The 26,251-nt window shown below is 36.5% G+C and overlaps 1 protein-coding gene across 1 annotated transcript in view; it reads left to right on the forward strand.

The window, feature by feature from the left end:
* The window catches only part of LOC135691329 (GATOR2 complex protein WDR59), a 32,072-nt gene that overhangs the window by 1,537 nt on the left and 4,284 nt on the right, over positions 1-26,251 (forward strand). Inside the window, exons 4-23 of the mRNA XM_065209166.2 lie at positions 1,123-1,208; positions 1,612-1,704; positions 3,268-3,305; positions 8,690-8,778; positions 10,149-10,265; positions 11,174-11,251; positions 12,046-12,208; positions 13,014-13,093; positions 13,530-13,829; positions 15,083-15,247; positions 16,171-16,266; positions 16,927-17,077; positions 17,626-17,698; positions 18,126-18,195; positions 19,417-19,526; positions 19,705-19,896; positions 20,511-20,652; positions 21,564-21,748; positions 22,456-22,598; positions 23,062-23,169. Coding sequence (XP_065065238.2) covers positions 1,123-1,208; positions 1,612-1,704; positions 3,268-3,305; positions 8,690-8,778; positions 10,149-10,265; positions 11,174-11,251; positions 12,046-12,208; positions 13,014-13,093; positions 13,530-13,829; positions 15,083-15,247; positions 16,171-16,266; positions 16,927-17,077; positions 17,626-17,698; positions 18,126-18,195; positions 19,417-19,526; positions 19,705-19,896; positions 20,511-20,652; positions 21,564-21,748; positions 22,456-22,598; positions 23,062-23,169 — 2,479 coding nt within the window. The remainder of the gene's footprint in view (positions 1-1,122; positions 1,209-1,611; positions 1,705-3,267; positions 3,306-8,689; positions 8,779-10,148; positions 10,266-11,173; positions 11,252-12,045; positions 12,209-13,013; positions 13,094-13,529; positions 13,830-15,082; positions 15,248-16,170; positions 16,267-16,926; positions 17,078-17,625; positions 17,699-18,125; positions 18,196-19,416; positions 19,527-19,704; positions 19,897-20,510; positions 20,653-21,563; positions 21,749-22,455; positions 22,599-23,061; positions 23,170-26,251) is intronic.

The following is a 26,251-nucleotide window of genomic DNA, read 5'->3' on the forward strand; positions in this document are numbered from 1 at the left end:
TGTTCAAAAAAATTTCACCTTAAAATGACCTACCTATAAAGGTCTGAAAGTAGCTTCTACAAACAAAGATTTTGTCTTAACCTATTGATTCAATTGGTCACCAGTCAATCTGATTTAATCACAATTGTGACCTTCTGAAACCTAAACCATAAATTGGTCACAGACTTTGGTCTAGCCTTTGTAGTTTTTCTCTCGAGTATTTTGCTGTGGGCAGACAGGAAGTTTTATGTTCCCCATAATTAGATCTCTCTGGTTTGTTGTTCCCCAAAGAGGGATGCAGTATCCTGTTTTGTTTGGTGTGTTAATGTAGTAAAATGTCAATGTTTTCTTCTAAAAACTCAAAAATATATCACTTTTCAATGTGTATCATTATACAATGCCCTTCTGTCATTTGCATATAAGCATCAATGAATAACAGCTTTTTGATGCAGGGTAGTGGATACTTGTCAAATCATCCCTCAAATGTGGCTTATAACCAATTTTCCATAAACAGAAAATCCAAGCATCTGTTTGTAACAATGATTTTTTTAAGATCTATAGTTTCTCTTGTTTCTGTTAATACAAACTTTTTCTTGTTCTCTGAAATCTTATTGATCTTGATATTCTTGAGATTATTTATTTTATTGTGGTACATATTATAATGATTCAAGAATTTACAGGCTTTTAGAGGCACAATTTCTTGTCAGTCAACTGCTCAGCATTATCAATAGTCTTGTTTATGATCAGGAAAACATTGCAAATTAGCCTCATATTGATGATTTGATATGAAACAATAGGTCTATTGTAAAAACCAACCAATGGGAAATTTATGCAAAACATGTCAAGATATAGTGCCTTTAACTGCCAGGGGAATCAGTTTACAGCTGTGAAGCTTAAGCTAACCAATGAAGTATATGGTTTTGTTATTGATATGAAAGAAGAAGTAATGCAAAAATTAGATACGGTGAAACTCATTCAAAATATTAGATGATGTCTGAATTAACACACTTCTGACAACTCTTCATAATATAATTGCATCTTTGCTCTAAGGCAACACTGTAGATAAATATTGATAAAAAAAAGACTATACACAAGAAGGTTTTTTTAAACCACAGTGGTGCTTAATGTCAAGTGTTTTTTTAGCTGAATCAGAAAGTTGAAGTCTGGAGCTACAAGGAATTGAGCAATGCCCCAAGATGTGTTCTTGGTAGGCACACACGCGTTGTAACGTAAGAATATTTTTCATGGTCTGTTTTCAAATGTCATTTAGTAGACTTTCAAAGAATATATTTTGCTGCTGTTTTTTGCAATTTCCCTGACCCCACAACATGTGCTCTTACCATTTCAATTTTCAGTAATATTTTATCAATTAATTGGCAAGGGTTTTTTGAAATTGCGGCCTGTTAAGTATGATTTTTATTACTGTCTTTATTACATTGGTTCCTAGTGTTCCAGTAGCTGAGTATGAACATCATACCCTTAGATATTGTGTAAAAACTGGTACATACTGTTTGATTGAGGCTGATACAATATTTTCCCGAATTGATTTTAGATATGAACATTGAAGAGACGTATTGGAGTACAGATAGACTTGGAATATTCACCTTACTTTGATAATGTTTCTATTCACAGTGATTTAAACTGGAAAACGTCAGGTACAGAAGATGCATCAAGAATATTGTTAACATGCTCTATGGATACACAGATCTATCTCTGGGATCTCAGGTAAACTTAAGGTGCTTGTTATATTGTAAGCTGATAGTATCTTGAGCTACTTTTACTTCTCTGTTAGGAAATAGCCTGAGAAGCAGTATAATACGATATATTTTAAGCAAAGATGGTACAGTAGGCCCCAGCTAAAGGCAAACCAGCTTTTTCAAGATCTAGAGTATTCTTTGTTTGAAATTTAACAGTGCACATGGTCAAAGAACTAATTCCAATGGGTATATTCCACCATGCAACAGAGTTTGTAGCTCAAATTGCCAACATGCAGACTGCTATTGTGTATGGTCCTTGGTCATCATGAAATATTTCATGAAGGTACCTTTTGTATTAAGAACCATGTATATTGTTTAGCCTTTAATGTTTTTAATACGAAGTGCTGTGTAACTGCCTTTTGGTCCTTAAATTGTTAGGTTGTTCTTTGCAGGGATTCACTGTTATACTACAGGCTAAAACACCACTGGGTTTTATTGTACCTAGAATAGGGAGTGGGGGGGGCGTGTTTATATATGCTGTTATAATTTTTCAAACAATTCTTAATTGTTTACAATCTTTGTTCTGTGCTAGTTTTGATTATTTCGTTAAACTTTTTGGAAAGAGAAGGGTTATTTTATGTATTTGTTAAACTCATCCTGCAGAATATTTCGAATCCATCATTTCTTGACTGAGTTTTATTTTAACTTTGGAGAAGTTTCCCCATTTTCAGCAATCGATATAAGACACACCTTTATCTACAAATATATTTCTTTTTTGTTAATATATATATTAGTTTTGTGCATTCATGCGAAGGTGAAGAAATTTTTGCAATTCTTGCCAACATGTATACACGTAAATTGCCTAATGAGCAAAGATTAATACAATTAAATAACGCCTTTGTACATGAATGAAAGATAAGTACGACATCTAGAGCATAACTCTTCATCAGGTAAAAAGAAGGTTAAAAAGAAAATAAAAGAGTAGAATCGAAAGATTAACTATGTGGAATCTGGTAGGAATGCGACGTAGAACGCAAGACGAGGTGGAAATATGTGAGGGGGTAGAAAGCGTATAGATCAGATTAGATACAAAATCATAATAGCTGGTTAAGAAAAGATACGAAAATTGAACTACACGCTGAACTGATTATCAACTTAAAATGCCTGCCGAAATTTCTTTGAACAGCAGGCAGTTTGCATTTTGTTTCAATATCTTTAATTTCATTTCCCAAATACTTCTACTTCCAGCCCCCTTTCCCCCCAGAACATTTTTGACAGTTTAATTAAATATTACAAAAGAAAACGCACCTTCAAATCTTCTGCATAATTTCATGAAATGACTAACGTTTTCAGTTTCAGGGGGTACGGCTGAATTAGGCTTTGACGTATGTGTCCCTAGACTTTGGCAGGGATGGTAGACTCTTTAACTGTCATTTGGTCAATTATCGAATACCTGGAGGCTAATTATAGCCGTCTGTGGGGGGGGGGGGGGGTGAATAACTTTGTGACAACAAAATCCTGTATTTTCTATGCTTTGATACACTATACTGAGCTCTTATTTTTCCTAACTAAACTTCAATTCTCTTCGCAGGGAACACAAGCGACCTGTACAGACTTTTTCAACTGTAGGTATGTGTGCTTTTGCAATATTTTGTAGATGCATTTGTTGCTATTTTTTTCGTGGTTTGGAAATATGGTTTTCTGTGTTATAAATTATTTATCAGAGAAACGTATTTCATTCTTACGGAAGAAAAGTCTTGTGGCAAAAAAAGTTTCCGTTTCAGTAGAGAGGCTGTGAAAGTGAAGCATTGTTTCTTTTTTCATGGGTGTTTTTTTGTTGTGACGAAAATCGTTGTGATATTATCATTACAAACGATCTTTATTCATGTAGAGGGTGACGTATTTTGTGCAACGAAATGATCGAAGCAATCATTTTTAGCCTAAGTGTTCTTCGTGCCAATATTGAATTGAGCGACCGTTTTGAGAAGTACATCAAGTTGTAGACTCGGTTTTCCCTTGCAAGAACTGTTTTGAAAACCTCGGTATGCATAGGTTAACACATATGCAAATAATAGGGTCAGCGGCTGTCTTGAAGCCTAGAAGCGAGACCAAAATGTTGTACATATTGTGCTGTGTTCCTTCGCAGTGCCTCACGTTCTCTAAGTCGAGGAATGAGTACAGCATGTATGGGTAAGTAAACACGACATAAGTAACGACGAGCCCAAAGCTTAGGCCAATGCTTCGGTACTCTTGACGTAGCTCAAGGCATCGTCTCGACGTTAAAATGAGTCCGCGGCCGAGAGATCTTGAAGTGCGAGCATTAGAATCATGCTTGAGTTTATAGTTTAAGTAGCAGATCATCACTAAATGTACAACAATGCAGACGATGGACACTGAGGCGAAACTACCAGGAATGACGTATTTCTGGGTCAACGTGCCAATACCATCGTATAGATCAAAGACTCCCAGCGCAACGGACGCTGGGATGCATATAACCCATGACATGATGACAACAATGAGTATCCACGTCCGTCCGAAACAGCACTGTTCGGCTTCAGGGTGAAAGACGGTCATTGACCGCTCCAAGGTGAGCAACAACACGTTGATCATGTTACAGTACACGCCGAATATCAACGCGGCAAAGCTAGTCGAGGCATTGTCTTTCAGGTATATCGGTATGACGGTGCGTGCGACTAGCACGAGAGCCAATGCAATGTTGCTGCATGAAATACTTATTAGAATGATCTTGAACGATCTTTGCTTCTTTTCAACGAAGAGAAAAACCAGTAGCAGTGTGTTAAGCAAAATGCTTGCACCACAAATAGACGCTATTGGCGCCAGGCATGTAACAAGCATGGTTGGCTTTGATGCTTTAAACCAAGTCGATGCGCTATTACCTTCACCGCTTTTGAACTCCGTGTGCTGGAAAGTCTTATTTTTAGTTGTGTGTCGCTAATCCTGCTGCAATAATCTCCATGCGATTCTGCTGTTCTAATCGGTTTGTTCTTTGTATTTTATGTCCATCGCCCAACGTCAGGTCAAGTCATCCGCCTTGTGGTCTCTTTCGGCGCTTTAGTGATCATATAATCAAGATTATAGCTCACTGCTTACATTGATGACGTCATCCTGTAAAAAATAATTCATTATTACATAAAATTAGGATTTAGCTAAGAATTGAACCCTCAAGATATAACTGCAGTTCAGATCAGGCAAATCCGAGTTCAAGCTGACTGAGTTCAATTAGAGGTCGTTCACTTGTATTAAGTTAATAAGTATCAAATTTGAACAATTACGTTTGTAAGTCTTTTAATGAAATGCTAAAATGTTGCCTACACTTTGGCAGATTAAAATTCGATTCTGAGTAGAGGCTGAGTAGAGGTCACTATTCCACAAAAATGGAGCTTGCTAATAGCGATTATAGGTTTTGTAGCACATGTTCGATATTTTGAACAAAATATTTAAGTAATCAATTCATTTAACATTGACGCTACAAAGCTTTACACAATAAAAATAAAAAAAATGATACTGTACTCGCTAATCTAAGCCAGTTGCGAGAAAGAATTCTATCGAATTGTATCCACACAAGATTTAGTGATTAAGATTTCCATACATTAGCATTAAGTTTTTAGACAAAATTGAAAACTCATTAGTATAAACAATATCTTAGCTGTTTTGTGAAATCCAGCTATAGTGTGTCATGGTACCGTAAGAAAGCCAAGTTGTGGTACACACAACCTATAAACTCTGCATTTACATTTATTGTCATTCAAACATTAATTGGCTTGTTGCACTCACTGATAGATTCTAGCATTCAAACTACAGCAACGTTTTGGGTTTTACAGTGCTCTGTTGATTTTAAAAAAATATTTTCAGTGAAAGAACATTGAAAACAATTTCTATCTTAATAACAGAGATTCTCTTCATTTGCATGATAATATTTTTCTTCAAATTCTCGTGACTGTTAAATGCTATATGTCGCCAAATTCTTTCAAATTGCTGTTTCTCTCAAATTCTTTACGTTTTGGTTTCTCTCAAAATATTTACCAAACTAGCTCATCATAAACAATCAACGACATTGAAAATTTGTGTGTTCCTTGGAAGATCTATCTGTTTCATTAATTATAATTTGTGGCGTAGTATGGTGACTTCCCTTATAATGTCATTTTAAACCACTTTCAGCAACTCTGTTCTAGGCACCTACCGTTTATTTGGGCTTGTCAATCTTTAAACTTATTCAAATTTTAAGCCCTTAATTTTCAAAACATAAAAATAGGGATGTCAATTAAGTTGTTTTAACATACTTCGTCGAGAATTTCACCTACCCACTTTGTGAAGGTGATTCGCTGCGAAGCTTATATATTCGATATCCAGAAAATTTTATAATTCGCTGGCAGCGCATATGTTTAGTAATCTACCGATGACTTTCGTAGCTGAATTTCTATGATAAGGATATATCATAGAAATATTTTATCTATGGGAATTATCAACTTAGGGCATGTGACACAAACACTGTCATGAACATTTGAAGTTTGTGTTGTTTAATTACCTTAATGCTCTTATTATTAATCCCCTTTAATCCGCATTGCTAAGAAAGTTGCGAAGCAGAATTTTAAACCGAATGATCTGAACAATAAAGGAATTTTTCGAGAAAATTATCTTAGAAATATCCTGAAAATAATTGAAATAATCGAATTAAAAACAGTTTTGAAAGCAAGCAACCGATAGCGTTGATTTCTTATTTGACAAAATGTTGACTCAATGTTTATTTCACACGATGATAGACAAGACGAATCTTCGTTTGCAAGTTTGATATAAACTGGACGCTTGAACGCTTCCTAAGATACCCATAGTACCATTTACAACTGACAAAGTCTTAGTTATCATTTTACATTTTACCACGCATTATAGCCATTTTAAATACCTGATAATGTAAGAAATGTGGTTTTTTAAATCACTGCAATCTTGCAAACAGGCATTCCAGTTTTGCTGCATCAGCACTGCGTTCCTGCAACAGCGCTGCGTTCCCGTATCGTAGCTAGAGAAATTCCACCAACTGCCGTCCTGCAATATGCCGTTGCCTTTACCTAAGCTCATTAAATGTTTTGTTCACTTGAAATATATCCTTAAAACAAACAATTCACTTTCAATCTGTTACCTCGGCTAGTCTGGATTTCACCATTGACTCCTCTCCAATCAGCCAATTTATTCACACATACTGCGATCTAATACCTTTTTGGCTGTTCAGTAATAACCAGACTGCAGTGTACGGAGTCAGGCTTCCACTTCTCTGCGATATGTCTTCCGTGCTTTGATTTGAACGTTACTCACAGCTGAGCTATTCAATCAACTTTTCGCAAGAGAACTAAGAATTCTCTTTCACATTCTTCAAAAAGGACTAAGTGAGTTTTCTTTAAACGTTGTTCAAAAGCAGAGGATTTTAATGTACTTTCGAAACGGGGGCGTGTAGCGGCATGTTATGTTTGGAATAAAAGTTTGAGCTCCTTCAAGTAAATGATTGATGAGATTAGAAGACACCCCGCAATCCCTATTCTCTCGCAATAAATTATGCATTCTATTAATTATGCATTACTTGCAAAACCCACAATAATACCCTATTCTGAATTTTAAGTACTTTATTCATCACTGTTTCCCAAAGGAATTTACAAATTTATTTTCAGGTCGATTAGTTTGTTTACTTTCGAACTTCAGGTATTTTTAGTAAGTAAATCTGCTTTGCATAAAAACTGCTAATTTGCTTATGTCGTTTACCGCTATCTACTGGCTAATGGAAGAGCCTCTCCATGAAATCACTTTCATATCATCCCACCCGCCTTCAAATCTCAAACATTTTGTACAATTTGCCTTGTTTATGAAGTGCCACCTTAATGTGATTAACCGCAGATTAGTCATCCTGGGTATTTCGATTTTGGATCTATTAATCACCTAGTTTTACTCAGCTTTCCAGTTTTATGCTACTTATCTTGGTCAATTTGTTAGGATAAGTTACTGTGTAGTTGATTTTTACATCTTCCTCAAGAGCGGAATAGTTTCTTAAAACCCGATGACTATTTGTGTCTTACTTCTTCTAGAAGTTTCGACGCCAGGCAATATTCTGTTGTTTCTGATGCGATTCTTTTATCATCATAACTGCAAATGACAGTTGCAATTTTTTTCCATCTTTAATGCATTGTTCTGATGTAATTCTCAATATGTCTTCGTTTATTTGTTATTACCTAGCAAGTAGTTCTTAGGACACTGAGAAGCCTAGCCTGCGCGCAGGCTACGAAGCCAGGCATATAGAGCAGTGTCCTGGTTACAGGATATCTATTCTGTGTACAGGACCTTCCTCTCGAACTGACCACACTTTGTGATTGCTACACCGGGAATAACAGAGAGCTAGCGACCCCTATCACTCTGGGTGAAAGTTTCGTCGACTCGAACCCTAGACCCTTCGATCTGTAGTCCGCGACTCTAACTACTGAGCTATCCTCGTGCTTATACAATCCAGAATCTCTCTTTGAAAAACTAAGCTTGGAAGCCTGGGCCCGTGACTTCGGTCAGAGAATAGGTGGTAAAAGTGCCATGATAACTCACCATTTCTTCTCGCGATACAAATTTGGCATATCAAGTTAAGTAACAATATTTAAGTAATGACTTTGTAAGAATGAGGTTAGCATTAATTTACAATTTACTAATTTTGAAGTGCAGTGGTTCCCTGATATTATGCTTTGCAACTTAAAAATTCCCTGTTCTACCTCCATAGAATGTGCAACTTTGCCTAAACTACATCGAGCATTATAGATACAAATGACAGAGCGGTTAATAGAAATTTGTATTGCTTTTAATGTCATCATTAAAATTCAAGTTTTCAAGCGATGATTTCGCTGATAAATTCATTTATATATCTAGTATTTAAGTGGTAAAAAATGTTATTTTGTCTTCAGTTATTCACTACGTTTTCCTTTTATGTACTTAGCGACACTTTTATAATTTACATCATATTTTTGTTATAGCTGGGCCATCTCAGGTCAAATGGAACAAAACTAGTGAATACCTTTTTGCCAGCACCCATGATGGAGATGTTCGTGTTTGGGACACAAGGGTGGGTCACGTTTCTTTTATATTTCACATATGTCTTATTTCAAAATCTACATTTTATTGAATTACGAAAAAACTAAGCATAGAAAACGAAAAAACATCAATATTTGATGTCCAGTACTGTTTAGATATTCCACTTGATTGGATCATATTTGCTAACAATAATTGACATTTTATCCTTATCATGTTTTATCATAAATTTATATCTCCTTATCAGTATCGTCCTATAATGAATATATCAAATTATATCACCTTAGTATTTGCATTTTCCAGTTATTTCGGCTGCTTCTCCAAACTGCTATTAATCCAAAATGTATGTAGCTCCTTCAAGGCCCGAGTATCACTGTCATTTACATGCTTTAACAACACTTCACTGTTGTCGTAACGCGGTTTCAAGCTAACTATGTAAATAATTATTAAGAGTGTTTCTCTTTACCGGCTTGCCATCATTTCTAGTTCAGTTTCTAGAGTTTGAAAATCAGGGACGCTGGAGAGGGGGGCGCGGGGGATCAACCGCCCCTGTTGCCTTTTGATATGAGGGGGCAAGGGGCTAAAGTGCCCTTTTCATAGAAGTGCCCCATTTATGCTGGCCTTTTGTAGAAAAGCAAAGAATTCATATGAAGTATTGACTGCAGTGCCTTATTTATGACGACATTTCTCAACATTTTGAAGAAATTTCTTATGCAAAAAGTAAGCCGATTTTTAAGATACCGACAGAAGATTGAAACAAAATGTTGGGAAAGAATTGTTGGTAGCTGGGTATTATTTTTCAAATGCCCTTTTACTCAAGCCTGCCCCCTTGTCCCTTGGTCGTTCCGGCGTCTCTGCTGAAAATTATTTTCATTAATTTGTGTTTTAGTTAAGCAGCTGATTAGCAAATAAAAATAATTTCACAAAAATTTGAATTTAAAGAATATCTTGAGAAAAAAAGCCAGTAGCTATCATCCTACAATGTTCGTGCATTTAAAAATGTCAAAATTTCCTCGACACTCAAATGTCTTCGTTGTAAAATGAATACCTATCTGAACTATTTCGTTTTAATCTTATTTGATTTTATTTTAGAACAATTTCACGCACAATTTTGTTGTAGTTTTATGCATGTGTCAATAAAGATAATATTAAGAAGTTGAAAAATCGCAATAAAAAGTGTTTGTAATACTTTTTATACAGCTTATGCTTATATCATTCTTTCATTCTACGTTTAGTTTCATTGAAAGCCTAAGCTTTAAAAGCAGATTTAAGCATTTAGTGGTTATATTTTAACATTGCATTTCTACAGTCAAATGAACTATCAATCCGCCTATGTATAGATTCTTGCTCAAATTTTTTTTATAGTTATTAAAATATCGTCCTGACTTCGTGCTCTTTTATTAGAAAGGCAATATTCCTCTGGCCTATATAGCCGCACATCTATCCAAAATTCACGGACTAGACTGGTCATTTACAAAGGAAAACTCCTTTGTCACCGCCAGCAATGACAGTACAGTAAAGGTATGCTTTCTACTTATTTTAATCTGCTTTTCTGCTTTTCTATATCTGTTTCACTGCATTTGGCTTTCCACAGCTCAAACCTCCATCGATCTATCGTAGCATTTTGGCCAGTGGCGTAGCGGAGGTGGTCAGGGCCCCTGGACGTTTGTTAGTTCGGGCCCCTAGGAATTTATTAGTTCAGGGCTCCCAAATTATAAGCATTTGTAAAGCAACGTAGAATAGACATGAAATGCTAATTAACAGACTTTCCATTCGTTTAGACAGAGACATCGTGCTAGCTCGGGGTCCCTTCAAATCGTTAATCACATCCACAATACTAGGTTTACAGTAAATCAACAAAGAAAACATTAATGCTGGGAGCCTCTAAAGGATAGAGGCCCTTCGTTTTTTAGCTAAAGGTAACTTTGGTCCGTTACGCCACTGATTTAGGCCAACCTTCACTCAATTGGTTTTGTTCGCGCGCGCACTGCGACCGACTGTGTGTATTCATATTTTGAAATCTCTTACGCCACAGAGAGCAAATTTTCCTCCCTTTGTAGTAGGCATTGATCTTACTAAGCGACTTTGCGCGAACAAGCTGCGAAGAGCCGATGAGATCGGGAGATTCACAGCACGCGCGGGAAACAAAAAGACTGAAGTGGAGGGCGGCATGTAGTTTGAAAAGTATGAAAGCATACATCAGATATCTCTGAAATCTGCTGTGGTACTTATGGTGTAAATCGTAAATCTTATAGAGGTAGGTTGAAATATATGTTAAATTTGAACTGATATACTTCCAGCTTTTAAGATAACAGACTTTTAAGATAAGTCTTCCCTAAACCTGTCCGTAAACTGTTGGTTTTCATTAAGGAATGCTCCTAAACAAAATAGCTATTATCTGAGGTTCTTTTATATCCCCCTTCTTTTAGTTTTGGAACGTCCATTCTCCTAAGCAAGCCAAAGCAAGTTTGAGTACTGGAGCTCCTGTTTGGCGAGCCAGGTATACGGTAAGTTAAAACTTTCATTGCGAAACAATCACAATCTCCTTTAATGCTAGAAACTCCTTAAGTGCGTCTGCCTCCTTAACTGCCTAACAAATTTGCTTCCTTAACTGCCGAATCAGTCACCATGTATTCATAACGAGAGGTCTTTAAGGTCCCATAAATCAATGAATTCGGTTTTAAAATGGAGTACAAAATTATGCCTAAAAGTAGTAAAACATTTTAAATCAATGAATGAATTTAAGCGAATCGAAAGGGCGTGCCTGCAAATATCTTCTCGTCTTTCGGGTTGCCCAATGGCCTCCAAGGCCACTCGGCGCCCCTGCCAATGACCTCATTAGAGGGTAAAGCCCGAAGGAACACAGTCTTTTGACATTTTTTTATATCCTTGTTGACAAATCTCTTCCTTCCTCCTTCAGTTTTACCTACTTTTTTAGAGGTTAGTATTTGCGTCTTTTTCGAAAACCAGGAGCCATTCAAATGCGCTAATCTTCCTCTCATGCTACTTTTGATCAGCACCTGGATATAAACTCTGCTTACCTTTGGTAGTCATCTGGTCCTGATAAACTTAGGAGTATCGGCCGAAAGTTATTTTAGTATTGTATGTTTCCATAGCCTTTCGTATGGAGAATCAGCTGGGGGCTCAAGACATTGTTTATATAAATAGGAGGACAATAAGGCTATCGATTAACGGTCACTGGGGCTGGGAAACTAACTGCAATAGTTAACATGTTAAAGAAGGCTCTGTATCCTGTTATTTTTCCGCGCCATTCTTAAACTCTTACTTCTTCTTATTGTAGCCCTTTGGTGATGGTCTTTTGACCGTGGTTGTGCCATCGCTGAGGCGAGATGAGAACAATCTGCATTTGTGGCATTGCTACGATTTATCAAGCCCGGTTCACACATTTTCTGGTCATCAGGATGTTATTCTTGAGTTTCAGTGGCGATCCCGTGAAATAAGAGGTTATATTTCCTTTGTTTTTATTGAGTCAGTTAATTTGGCAAACTTAACGAATGCAGATAGGTAATCCGATTTACTGGTTGTCATACATGCAAGGGTGTTGGTTTAGAAGAATTGACAAATCACTGGCCGTCTAGGGTCAGGGAAGATCTGTTTCAGATATGACATTTAACACTTTTGATATTATGACATTTCACACTATCAATGTTGTCTTACTTTGATATTTTTCCTAGGAGAAATTTCTTTCCGCGGCCTGAGCCATAGAGGATCACTGAAAAAATCTCCATAAGGGATTTTTTGATGAAAAATAATCAAGTTAGCCTTTTTAAGGATACTGAAATTGTAATTGAATTATTGTAAAATGGACACTTCGTATGAGAGTTATTGGACAGACAACATATCCGTGACCTCTTTCGAGCTTCAAATCGATTTAACTATTATGTGGATGATTTGTAGGACCTTGGTCCGAGTATGTCTATTAGAAACATGCTAATTTCAAGCGAAAGTAAATGTTTGTATAATTCTGAGTATGTAATGTATAATAGTAATGTCTGTATAATTAGTAAATGAAAGTAAATGATAGTAAATGGTAGTAAATGATAGCAAATGATAGCAAACGATAGCAAACGATAGTAAACGATAGTAAACGATGGTAAACGATAGTAAACGATAGTAAACAATAGTAAACAATAGTAGACCGAATATATCCAAATAAAAACGCCTCAAATTGTTACTCAAAACTGATCTGTCTGTAAAATTTTATTTTCGATTGCTGTTTCGTCAATCTTGTTTTCTTTTTATACACAGGTCAAATTGAATATCAGTTGGTTACGTGGTCAAAAGACCAGACTATCAAGATATGGGCTGTATCACCAAAAGTAGTAAAAGTATGTATTCCCAGCTCTTAGTTGATAACTATTGTAAACGTTTTGTATTCATAGCGTTCTTGCCTTCAAGCCTCAATTTCCCTTATGCAACTTGATGAAATCATATTTGAAAAGCTCTTTGATGAATTAAAAGATTCTTTTCAATTGGATCACTTGACCAGGCAGAGAATCTTTACCGTGTACCAAAGTTTGTATTTCACAAATCTGACATTATTTGAAAACAGAAACTCATTAAAACGTAAAATATGAAATAAAATTTTTAGTAATGAGAATAGTATCTTATCGTAAGAAAAGTTTTAACCTGTCTGAAACGATCTTAGGTAAAATTCGTCACTTATACTTTTAGCAAGTTTGACTCCAAGCATATGTTTGGTTCCCTCGAACTTCAGATCTTGTCAAATCAAACCGTTTTGTTTAAGATTGTCTTTAATTTCAGGCTTGCAGTGAGCATCCAGAGAGACATCATTCGCATCGCAGTATGGAAAGCACCACGTCCCCCCATGGAAGCCCTCCGTTGTCATCGCAACATAAACCTATGGATCACGAGAATAAGAAAGTCACTGATGAAGAAACAATTTCTGTTGCTCAAAGTTTTGCTGATACGTCAGGTGATTTCCTACAAAAGCATCCTGTTGAGATTGAATTTGAAAACAGACATGAAAATCCGCCACATAACGAGCTGCAAAAAGAATTTGACCTCATCAATATAAACAACCCTATTGTGTCTTTCGAGAAGGTAAGTGTAAAAGGATTTTTAAAAAGGGCCTGAGCAACATCGATAATTTACTGTGGTGTGTGTTATTGAAACAAACATTAGGTTTTTGTACATGTCATAGGCTAAAACCAAATAGAATTATTCACTTCCTGCAAGCTTCCAATGGGCGTAATGATGGGGTAAAGGGAAGATTTGGAAGGCATTAACTCTCTCTTTTCAAAGATTTCTATTAAACTAAAAGCGAAGCCAAATTACATGACAATCTTTTTGGCCAACTTCCAGTTCCAGACATATTTTATTAAATCAGAAAAGAGTTTTAAGCGGGAGCTCTATTGCTTTCTGATTTTCAGAAAGTTGACTACAGACGCGATGTTGCTCAGTCCCCTTTAACAATCCCTGTATGTTGCTTTTTACATTGTATTTTGTAACTAGGAATTTTAGTTGTAAGGTTTGTTAAATTACCCTGTTGAGCTACAAACAATAAGTCTTTGACCTCGTACCTTTCTAGTTAAAGCCACAAAAAATTTTCAATTCATGCTATAGACTATACTACTTACAAAAATTACTTTACGATCATAGGGGGAATGAAACCCTGAGAAGCAAAAACCTGTGACCACCCAAAAGCAATTACATAAATGTAAAAATTCTATAGTCTGTCTCAAACTACCTGTAACAAGAAATATTTGCGACCTGAAAATTTTTTTTGGATAGATAATTAGTTTTTGAGTACTTAATATATTCATAAATTAGCTCCACTATGGGTGAGTTCATATTAAAGAAAAAAGATTGTTACAAGTGGATTTGAAAAAAAGAAAATATTTTAAAGCATACCTACGCTTCTCGTCTGACACTTTTCAGAGCATTAAATGTTAGTAACGATAATATAGTTAGCAAATAAATTGAATACCAGAAATAAAATAAAAGATTTTGATTGTGAAAAACACGACGTTTCGAGCAAATATTCGTTATCAAGACAATCAATCAACTTGAAACTTATAGGTTCAGAAGGTTCAGTTTGAGAGGCTAATGACGGATCACGCCTTTGTTCTTATAAAGAGAGGGCAATAGTGGTTGGGGGGGGGGCAGTTTCCCTCTTGTATTTAGAAAAGGCCATAATTCCTCAGAATTGTATTTTGTATTATAAGCCTGTCGTCGTACCTTGTCAATTTCCCATATCCTATTAGTGGCCAACCATGCATATTTAGGTCGATAAACAAACTAGGAAGGAACAAAAAATACTCAATGCCTTAATGCTTTTCGATTTTTACTTGCAGCTGGATGCAAAGCAAAGAGTTTGTGTTGTTTCGGCTAAAATTGGACATCACTTGGTCAGCTTGAACATCACTTTCCCTCCAGCCTATCCGAACAACGTCCCACCAAACTTCCGCTTTTCCAAAGAAACAAATGTTGATCATGACTTGCGATCTCGACTTATGAAGGTCTGTAATCAAACATAGATTATTTTAACTGAGTGTAATGTTTAGACATAAAATCTGAAACTGCATTGTCTTGTATGCAAAGTCGTGTTACACAAAGATATAGGTATGTTTTAATAGCTGTATTATCAATAACCATGTTGAAGGTGACTGTGTTTTTGTTACTGACGAGGGACACACCACTCCTTGAAAATCTCGTATACCTTTGGTGAAAATCCTTTCAATCTAACTTAAAACCCCTGGGAATTTAGTTTGTTTTCCTGGAAACCTCCTACGTTATTTACAAAAGTGAATTGCCCCTCGGCTACTGATATACCATGGTTGTTGATAAATTGGCGGTTACGTCGAATATTTGGCCTCTAACTAGCCACAGTTAGGCCAACCAAAATGGAAACAAAAGAGATAGATGCACATGGCATTGGCGTATATAAATGTCTCTTTGTGTCTGTGCCAGAATTAATGCATATGATTTTTTCCCTTTCTCTAACTCCCTTTTGGCCTTATAATTTCTGCTGAGGCTCACTTCCAGGAAATACAATTTCATGTCAACAGAAGCATGAATCAAAATAGGGAATTAATTAATCGAAAATTGATCATTACAGGTTCATTTCTTTCATAATCAAATGCAACCTAGTCAGTTGAATTTCTCCAAAGTGACAGTGTTGAGCAGGTGCTATCTTTTGTTTGCTACATCGAGCGAAAAACAGTATAGAACTGAACCAGACCTAAATGAACCACAGTCTTAGAAGAAGCAAGCAACTCTAGCATTCCACACCTTTCTGTTCTTACATCTCATCTTATAATGATTTAGTGATGTTAGCCCAAACAACTTCATTTTGTTTCACTTCATTAGGATCTTTGTATTGCTGTCTTCTCGAAAATGCTACACAGTTCATGTGGATACTTTTTTCTAATGCCTTTTCTAGGCTTTACTGGAGACAGCTAATGCCCATGTGAAGTACAACAGAACTTGTTTGGAGCCCTGCGTTCGACAGTTAATCCAACAGATCGAGGAGCTTTCGGTGAGTCACCTTTTTAATCACTTCCATAGATGACCCAGTTTATTATTATTTGATATTATTACACTCGATTTTTCTCTGTTCTTGAAATTTTATGTTTATCTGGTCTATTGCACATATCTAACTATCGATAATAATTGTTTTTTGTTTGCTTTTTTGCTAGAAACCATCATCTTTTTGCATAATAGCTAAGAATCCTTTTTTTAAGGTTTATACACATTGTCTATTTTCTTCGTAATTTTGCAAGGCATTTGATGAAATTTAATTCTATCAATCACCAAGTTTTGCCTTTAAATATAATCTTTGCTAATGTGATAACAAACCTGCATTTTTTACCGTTTTACTAACTGATGCATCCAAAAAATGGATACTGGATAATTAATATGACACTTTGATTTGAAGCACCACCCACTGCCCCCTTTTCGCCCCATCCCTTGCCCCTTTTTCGTCCTCTCCCTTGCCCACTTTTTCGTCCCCTCCCTTACCTCTCCCTCGCCCCTCACTCACCCCCTTATTCACCCCCTTATTCACCCCCTTATTCGCCCCTTCTCCTTCGCCCCCTCCAGTAGCTTTAATTGCTGAAACAGTTGCCTCTTGCAGTAAGAAGCACCTGATTCTACAAAGTAAAACGTTATTGATTATCTAACAATTTTTTCTGTACAGATGAGATACGACCTACTTGACTCAATACTAACCGTTCCACATCAGCTGCCCTCGTTTTTCCCGCGGAGAGATGCATCGGCCTCCCTCGGGAGCTATCAAGACCCAGCTGTTCCATTTCCTCGCTTTTCTGGAGCCAGATTTTGCGGAGTTGGTGAGTAATAGACCGTTTGCACTTGGCAATCCTTTTCGCCCTTTGTTTTAACTTTAAAAAGGACGCTCAGCGACATAATGTAAAAATAAATCCGGCCACAGATAAAAGTTGAAGAAAAAAGTCAATTTATTTAAAACATTGTCTCTCGTGTTTAAAAAATTTGTCAGCAAACGAACCGTGCTACTAAAAAATATAATCTGAAACTCTTATTCACAGGACTTAGACAATCGATTTTTTTTGCATCAGCCATTTTTCGTTAACTGACATTTGTTAGTTGTCGTCGAAAAGAATAACAGAACGTTAATGCTTCGGCTTAAACCGTTTCAGTTGTAGTTTTCGAATTCAGCAGCCAGTAACGTATAATTTAGACTGAAAACAATTGCTTCTTTTTTATTTTATCGAAAATTGTTTTGTGACTTAACATCATTCGTTAGACGAAAAGAAAGAGACAGTTAATAGGAGACGTTATGGTGGAAACAATATGATGTATTGTTTTATTTTGGTATTCATAATATGATTATGAACGTTCAGTATAAACTTGATTGTAGATAAGCTAGTCATCTTTACAAGGCCAGCAATGTACACACATGTTAACAGTGAAGGAAGCGACATAACATTAAGGTGGGTTTAATTTTTAATTTTAAGTTATGACGTAAGAGCTCTTTGAAACTGCAAGTATGAACAGTGGAGTAGCAATAAGGCCTAGGGTTGGGATAGTGCTTGAATCTTTGACACTTGCATTGATTATGAAAAGAAAAAAGGCTTGAAGTAAATCTGTTATAAAGTGGCTTTTATAACGCATTCCAACGTCTTGATGCTGTGAAGCCGTAGTTAAAATAACATTTAGAGAATTTTATCGTTGATTGTCGGATTATCGTAAGAGTTGGATTATGTCACGTGGAAATATGAATAACAGTAGTTGTGTCGCGTGTATGCTAACAGTGTCGCACTCTCTTTCATAGACCTTTGCATAGATATTGTACAGTCACGTGATTCAATAGCATAGATATTGTCCGGTCACGTGATTCAATGTCTGCTTCCCCCCTAGATCTATTTCTGCACTCCCAACTTACATCTCAAATATGACTGTGGAGGAGTCGTTTGACACGTCTGTTTTTGTGAGTATATGTGTCTTTTGTTTATGAGTAGACGAAGACGTTTTCATGGAAAATTTAAATTTCATATTAGCTGTATGAAAATGTGGAACTGCATTTGTTAGGCAGAAATGTATTTTTTTGCAGAAATGCATTGCAGAAATGCAATGCGCCCTTGATTTTTTTTATAATGATAATAATAATAATATAATTATTTATACAGGGTTGCCTTTTCAGCAACAACGGTGCTGTTATCAATAAGGGCCCTGTTTTGAACATATACAATATTAGAAAAACCTAAACTTTAAAAAGGAGTTACTTACAATCAGAATCTTGAAATTAAAGCTTTAAAATCATTCTGTACTTTACAATCTCTCTTACGATAAGAAATGTTCTCTCATCTTGGATCTAGGTTAAAGTTCTAGAATTTCAAAATAACATGTGGCTTTTAGAATACTTGTAAGTAAACATCACCAATTCAGAGAACGAAATAGTTTTTACCAGCAAGATTTTCCTGTTATTTTCTTTGCTACATTTTCAAGACTACTGGTTGCTCTCAAGATGTCATATCTCAAGAAAATATTTTTCCTCGATTTGAAGAAAATTATACATTTGACTAATAAAACCAGCTTTCTCCACTGGAGGTTGAACAGTTGCTTTTCGTTTTCATTTGAGTCTGTTTTTTCATTCTGTTTAAAAACCTATATAGAGCTTTATTGCTGCAGATAGTATATTACATATAGAGTGGTAGGAGAACATTATTTGCAAAGAAAATACTGAGATAACATGTGAGCAAAAAACACGACCAGGGTAGGACTCAAATCTGGGACCAGCGACTCTGTCGCTGGGTCCTAATTGGGGGTCCTTATTGGGCAGGCAGTGTGTGTGAGTCACTTGCTACTTAGAAAACGTTTTGGATGCATGTTGAGCGATAATGAAAAAAATATTCAGAACTTTTCGGGGTACTCCCTCTTCGAGACGGAAAAATTAGTACTTAGTTTTTGCTGAATTTGAATTTTTGTACGCTGAAGTTGCTAGGCCCGACTAAGCGATTAGGCTAACGCATTTCTGGCACTTCAGTCGACCTAGGGGACTTAAATACGCAAAGGGAACATTTTCAAGCAATTAAAGCTACAGGGCTTTGGTTATGTATTTGAAACCATCTAGAGCAACCTCCCTGTTTATCTGATTATAATTTTGATTAGCAGTTTGTGATACTTTCTGATAAGTTATTGTTCGATTTAGGAAAAGGATGTCTCTGCCAAGGGAATGCAAAGAAGGTCTTCAGGAGTGGTTGTTATATCTGATATTTCTGCACTGCTACCAATACAGAAATCGTTGGCAAAGGAATGTGTGTATGTGTCTATCTGTTTTTTGTAAACCAAAGTTTTAAATGATTTGAGCCGATTTAATCTTTTATTAAGATAAAAAATGGAGAAGCCATAGCACCCTGGACCCCCTGTGCCGCGGGCCCTGAAATGAAAAGTATCAAATTTGTGTCATGTGTTATAATTATATTTCATTTAATTGCAGAATTAATGGGCCGGATGTTGGTGAAATCTGCAGGGTAAATGTTAACGCTGCAAAATTGCTCGGTCGGGCAGACTTGGTCCGAACATGGTCCCTTGTTGCCATGGTTATGGAAAAGTATCTCGAACCAACGGATAACATCGAGGAACGGCCTTGGGCAAGGCATCCATTTGGCAAACGTCTTATCGAATCATTGTGAGCATCTTTGTGTCTGTAGACATAATATCTGCAAAGTCAAATTTATATCTGAAATTATTAAGTAAGGAATTTGTTTCTAATGCGTAATCAGTCTCGAGGTAGCTTTATAGAAACTCCTTTCGAGGTAGCTTTATAGAAAGTCCACTTAACAGCTAATTTGGTAATAACGTCATCAGTGCCCTGCGTCTAATGCCCATCTGATTTAAAAGTGAACCTTCTATCCTACCTATCCAGTTTGAAGTATTGATTTGCTAGTTATTTATTTCCTTTGCTGTTATTTATTTCCTTTGCTGTTACATTATCACCATTTCAAAACTGAGTCTTAGTTAGTGGTAGAAAGGAGCTGTTTCTAGTTTCCTGTTCTTAACTTGCAATGCGGAATTCCAATTTTACCAAAACAAGCAATTTTCCTATTTGCGTTACCGGTTTATTAACAGGGCAGTTATGTGTTTTTCTTCACCTCTCTTGCTCTTGCAAAATGGTAAGATTACTGCCCCCCCCCCGACGTTACCTTCCTTTTTCGCTAGTATTATCAAAAGCATATGCCATTGTTACCAGCGCATTTCTCTTTTTATACCATACCTTGCTTTTTTTCTTTTTTCTATATGCAGATTCAACTATTACTCGCAAATTCGTGATGTCCAGACAATGGCCCTTTTGAGCTGTGTCCTCTCGAGGCAAAGACTGCCGCATGCGTCAAACAGTTCACCTACGAAAATGAAAAAAGGCTACACCATCACAGATATCTCGCAAGTATGCATACCTCTGTGTATAAGCTGGTTTCTTGATATCCCGGGTGTGCGATTTAACACTTAAATCGGTGCACAAGGTCAATCTGATAAATTCTTCCTCAACTTTTCCATAATAAGGTTTATTGCCAGAGCTTTCGTATTTTGTGTGGAATGGACGTAAGGTAAGGAATATGGAACCAGGAAGAAGGCCTAAAAATTTGCACATGGATTCTAAACCTGCTCGACAGAACAACGGCCGTGTTCTGCCAGTCATTGGAAACAAGTCGCAATTATAGTTTTAGCTCGATCTGTGCTCTTTAGTTAATGCTGCTCCATGGCAGAATCACGATTGTTGTACATTAAAATGAAAATTTTGGATAATTTATCGTATTCATTGCATGATTTTATTTGACATGGACTTCGTAAAGGTTTAGCTATTTGGAACAAATTTAGATTATGTCTCATACTAAATTAGCTTTCAACTATTGCATTCAACTTTTTACAAAATATTGCCAATTTTTTTCCAAGGATGTGCAGTCTGTAAGATCAGTCGCCCGAGGATCACAATAAGCGTGAAACTTTTAGTAGCAAACTTGTTCTGTTCCATACACCAATAGCGTAGTCTGTAAGATCTATTTCTTTAAAAGGTTGGAGCTTTAGAAGCTTACATTTATCCTCCGAGTAACAACCGTTGACTGTCTACTTAGTTATTTTTCATTTCAAATATCTAAAGCCTTTTTAAGTATGTTAAGTGAGCAAAAACTGCCAAATATTTATCTTCGTCTCGATGTAGCTGAAGGAAAACAAAGCAATTCGATCTAAGTAAAGAGGATTAAAAGGGTATTTCTTTTCTACTGCAATCTGTTTGCAATCGCTTAGTGATTTAACCAGGCCATCCTTAACTGGAAGAATTATTCTTATTTATATTTCCAGGTTCTGAAAAGGCAAAGGACCAGCCTTCAAGAATGCCAGGTCCAAGTCTCTCCTGACTTCCCTTATGGAATATACCGGAGCTCATCTACGTCATCAGCCGCGGGCAGTATGTCCCCGCCCGCGTTTATTGTCGAAAGAAGCGAGTCTACTGAAGACTTCAAATTTGAGTACCGTAAAAGTTGCAGGTGAGCACCTTAAAAGCTGTCATTACCCTCAAAAATGAATTATCATGTACCCATTTGCTTTTGGGTAGAGCAGTTGAATCAGGGTGTTCATGTTAGCAACCTTCTGCGTTTTAGTCAAGCCTCCTAGCTCAAAATATTTCACCATTTCTACCAAAGAATCGCAAAATGATGACGTCATAAAAATATATTTTTTTAAGGTTTAAAATTTGACCGCATAAGCAGGAAGATCATGCCGGCAAACCTCTAATGATCCAATATTAGATTAATCTGTTGAAAGTTTGCTGAGAAAGTTTTCTTGATATCAAAACTTGTTTTGGCTTGGTTTTTTGAATTCGTTCATATCATTTTATAATTCGCAGTGTATTGAATAAAGATAAAATCGCTTAATTCGAAGTTAATTTTGTTCGCGAAACGGCCAATTTCAGAGGGAAAAGTGTCGGTCGCGACGCTTCCTCTTGTTTATGTTGGAAAAATTAGAATGCAACCGTTCGACACGATATGCTGGTGGAACCCACTGATTTTATATCCAGTCCACTCAGCTTTGACCCAAATACGCATAACTGTACAATTGAGCTCCGTTTACAGTCACACTCCGGATACTGTCACGGATTTTTCAATCAATATTTGGTGTGACTATAACGTGAATCTAATGCAAAAACTTATTCAGAACAACCAAGACAATACATTTATTTTATTCTATGTTTTAGGTTGTTAGATCATTCAATTACGAGGCAGTATGATTGTCTTAAAAGGGCCTACGCCGACATCCTTTATCGCTGGAATCTTCTGAATAAACGAGCCGAAGTCCTAAAACATATTGACGAAGTTCCTTCGCCCCATCGTGGCCTTGGTGAGCAACAGTTCTCATGTTTTTTCTTTCATAAATTTGATGCTGGATCGTTCTTTAATTTGATTTTATCAATATCTATTTTGATAAATATGAGATTACTGTCTACATTGTTGAAAACGTTTTCTCCTGAGCTGTTGTGAGATCCGCACGTTTTTTCGTCCCCTTGATACGTAAATAACGGTGTTCCTCCTATTCTACCCCGTGGAATCAGAACTGAAAAACCCACCATTGACAAATGACTTTGTGTATGCATTTGCTTATCAAAGTAACGTTTTGAGTTTAACTCTAAATTTTACTTCGTATACAAAGAAAGCATTCCATGTTAGTTACTTCAACTTTTGCTTTTCCACTACGTTGTTCTCTGCCTATTGAAGCCCTCAATTTTTAGAAAAACATAATCCCTTAATATTTGTTATGGATTTCGTATCCTTTGTTAAAAATATTAAGCAATATATCTTTGCAGATGTCCTCCTCAAATGTTCAAACTGCTCCCAGACACAGCGTGATTCCAGGTGTTTCAACTGCAAGTCTATAATTATCAAATGCTCCATATGCAGAATTGGAGTCAAAGGTATTGTTTTTCTCTTCAGAATGTTTTTTCTGTTTGTTCTTTCTTAAGTGTGTTTGTGCCAATTGTTTGTGCCAATGCTATCATTTTTGTGCCAAGTGATTGCGTGTTAATTGCTGCGACGAACTGACCACGTCAGACCCCTGTACTTTGGTGTGTGATCGTTCACAACAACAGTAACGCTCCGGCTGTTACCTTTTTACCCATTGAGAATTTGCGATTGTTCACTTCTGAAAATAACTGCTGTCGCTTCTATCTTGTAAAGCGTTTTATTTTTAGGTCATAAGCTTTCATTGGGTGCTTTAATTTTGAGGGTAAAGTCCACTTAACAACGGAAAGTTTTTTATCTATAGTTTAATCCCGATATAACGAATCCCGAATATCAAGAAGTTCCCGGTATAACGAACACAATGTGTGGTCCCTTGGATTCTGCCTAAATAACTCCTAAAAATTCTCTCCGGATATAACGAACTCTCGTTATTGCGAACAAAATTTTAGTTCCCTCGAACAAAATCATAATTACCCTCGATATAACGAACTTTTTAGAAAATTTCATCTATTATTTTGATTTCTTTTCGGTGTTCATTTATCACTTTCGCTCAGGGGAAATCATTTTTGTCATCGGTCAAAAATACATCGGCAAATATGAACTTTTAATGATACTGAAAATGGAGATGAGATGCGTGCAAAAGTTACCGCTTTTTCATAGCTTTATGACATTGCAGCAACAAAAATGCCAACACAGAAAGCCAAATTGTAATGTGTGATGAACAAGATTTTCATTTGTTATCATTGACCATTATAATATTTGAATCCACCTAGTTTGTTATGATTAAAATATGCGCAGAAGTTTGGTATAGCCTTAACAACCCCATGGAGAGGGCTTTTGATGCGTTTACTGCGAAAAGAACTCAAAAAAGTTTTCTCCCGGCTTAACGAACTCCCGATATAGCGAACAATTTCTGGTTCCCTACGGAGTTCGTTATATCGGGATTCCACTGTATGTGACCAAGGTAACTCAGCCATAATCCAGTTTACGATTTAGATCCGTGATCAAGAAACTATAGGCCTTATGCAGAGCTAACTCTTAGAAAACAAGTAATAAGGCTTTCCATGCATAGGCTTTTTCGATTCTCACAATGGTGTCATGTCAACAGATGTTCCTTATTACGCAAACTTGTCGAGTTTCCATCAATATTGCTTGGTTATTGGTTAAGGTTTCTTAGCCAATTCATTCATTATCATTCTGTTTAATGATTACCTGTTTTTAAGGTGCCTTCTGTCCAAAACTTAATGTGATTTATAAACTATTCCTGCATTTGGGTTTCTTTTTGGAAAAAAATTAATTTTTCGTTCTTCTATGGTATGTATTAAAGTGTTTGTAATCTGTAGAATGAAATATGGTCCATGCTGCAATAAGTAAACAGGTGAATCTGCCCCAATTGTTTTACACGAGCGTATAAACTGTGAAGCTCGCGAAGCCATTTTGTAATTTGTAGCAATGAGATGACTGCGTCTAAATTAATCACCGTTAAGCACTGCCAAGGTTCTGGGTTTTAGTAAGTTCTAGATAGTGATGAATTTAGACAGTCAAGTACCGTTTAGTCTGACCTAGCTGAACTGTGGATTTGTGGCCTATGTGGTGTGGTAGTTAAGGGGTAGGACTCACGACCCAAGGGTGTGGGTTCGCGACCTGCATTTCTCACTTCTGAGGAATTCACCTTTGGGCAAGGTGATTACACTAATTGTGCCTCTTCTTCCCCACACAATTGGTACCTGGTCCAAAGCTTGAAGGGGTATGAAAATGATTCGACTTAAATAAGGTAGGATAGAAACCACTGGGAAATGAAAATCAGTCCAACTAAATCGGTTAGTTGTAAGTTATCCGGAGTAAGACTTGACAGGATTTAGCTGTGCTTTTAACGTTTTTTTAAAGGTGGGAAGGGGTACTTTTTTGTTTAATCTTTGGAATTTGGCGGCAATATATTTTGAATAACAATCAATTCTCAGGTGAGAAGATTCACAGACTAACTCAGTTTTTTAGGTTCCCTTTTCCTATATGCACAGTTCATGACATTTTTATAACATATATTCAGGGAAGCGCAAATAGGCAGGTTATGACCAGTACCACAATAAAAAAGACATAATAGTTCTTTTAGCTTGAATCCATTAGACAATTCCTTGTTAATAGCCGAATTTTTAAAAAAGAAACGGGTGCACAATCTCAGAAGCTTTCCTAGAACGGGAATCCCTTTCCGGCTTTCTTTCCCTGTGTGTGTAATCTTTTAGGAGCAAAATTGGCTGCCTCTTTCCCAGCTTTCAAGTTCTTTAGTCTCTTTTCAATATTAATTACATCAACTCACCTCATGTTCATAGGATTACTCGAAACAGCTGTTGGATCATTTGATGTTCTTTTTTGTTGGTTTTTTTTGTTGATGATTTTATTCATGGCCAAACCCAATGCGAAGTTGCTTGAATCACTTTTATAAAACTTATGTATAAAGTTTTTGAAAAGTTTGTGGAGACAATTGACCTGAAGTGATCTGATGATAATTGAGTTTATGTTGATGATGTGATTTTACATTGATGATATGATCTTGGTTGAAATTTATAATAAAGGAACTTTTTATATACACGCCAGTGCTGTAACCATTGATCTTTTGGGAGGTTTGGGGCAGTTATCTTTTCTAACCACTCGATAAAAACTTCCCAGTTTGTAGATAGGCAGAACAGATCCTACGCTTCAAGGGATTGTCAGCCAAATTCCCTGTTTACCTTTTTGTAATAGCGCAGGGTGCTATTTTCTCTTCAGACCACATCTTTAAAGTACAGTTGCTTGTTTTCTCTCTCTACCTTTAATATCGTTTGTTGATCTTATTCCAATTGCACTTTGCTCTAAGGGTGGCCATTCAGCCGCTGAAAATTTACGGGTTTTCAGTATATTTGCCAAAACACACTCAGACATATCAACTAGTCTTTTAGTGATTTGATAACACTTGTGTCTGCTCCACCTGTTTTGTGGCAGCTTGTTAATTCCTGATAATTTTTCTAATCAGTGAATCAAACTGGGAGAAGATAACGCCGT

Source organism: Rhopilema esculentum, chromosome 4 (genome assembly GCF_057945365.1).
Source record: "Rhopilema esculentum isolate cy_ngs chromosome 4, ASM5794536v1, whole genome shotgun sequence".
NCBI lineage: Eukaryota > Metazoa > Cnidaria > Scyphozoa > Rhizostomeae > Rhizostomatidae > Rhopilema > Rhopilema esculentum.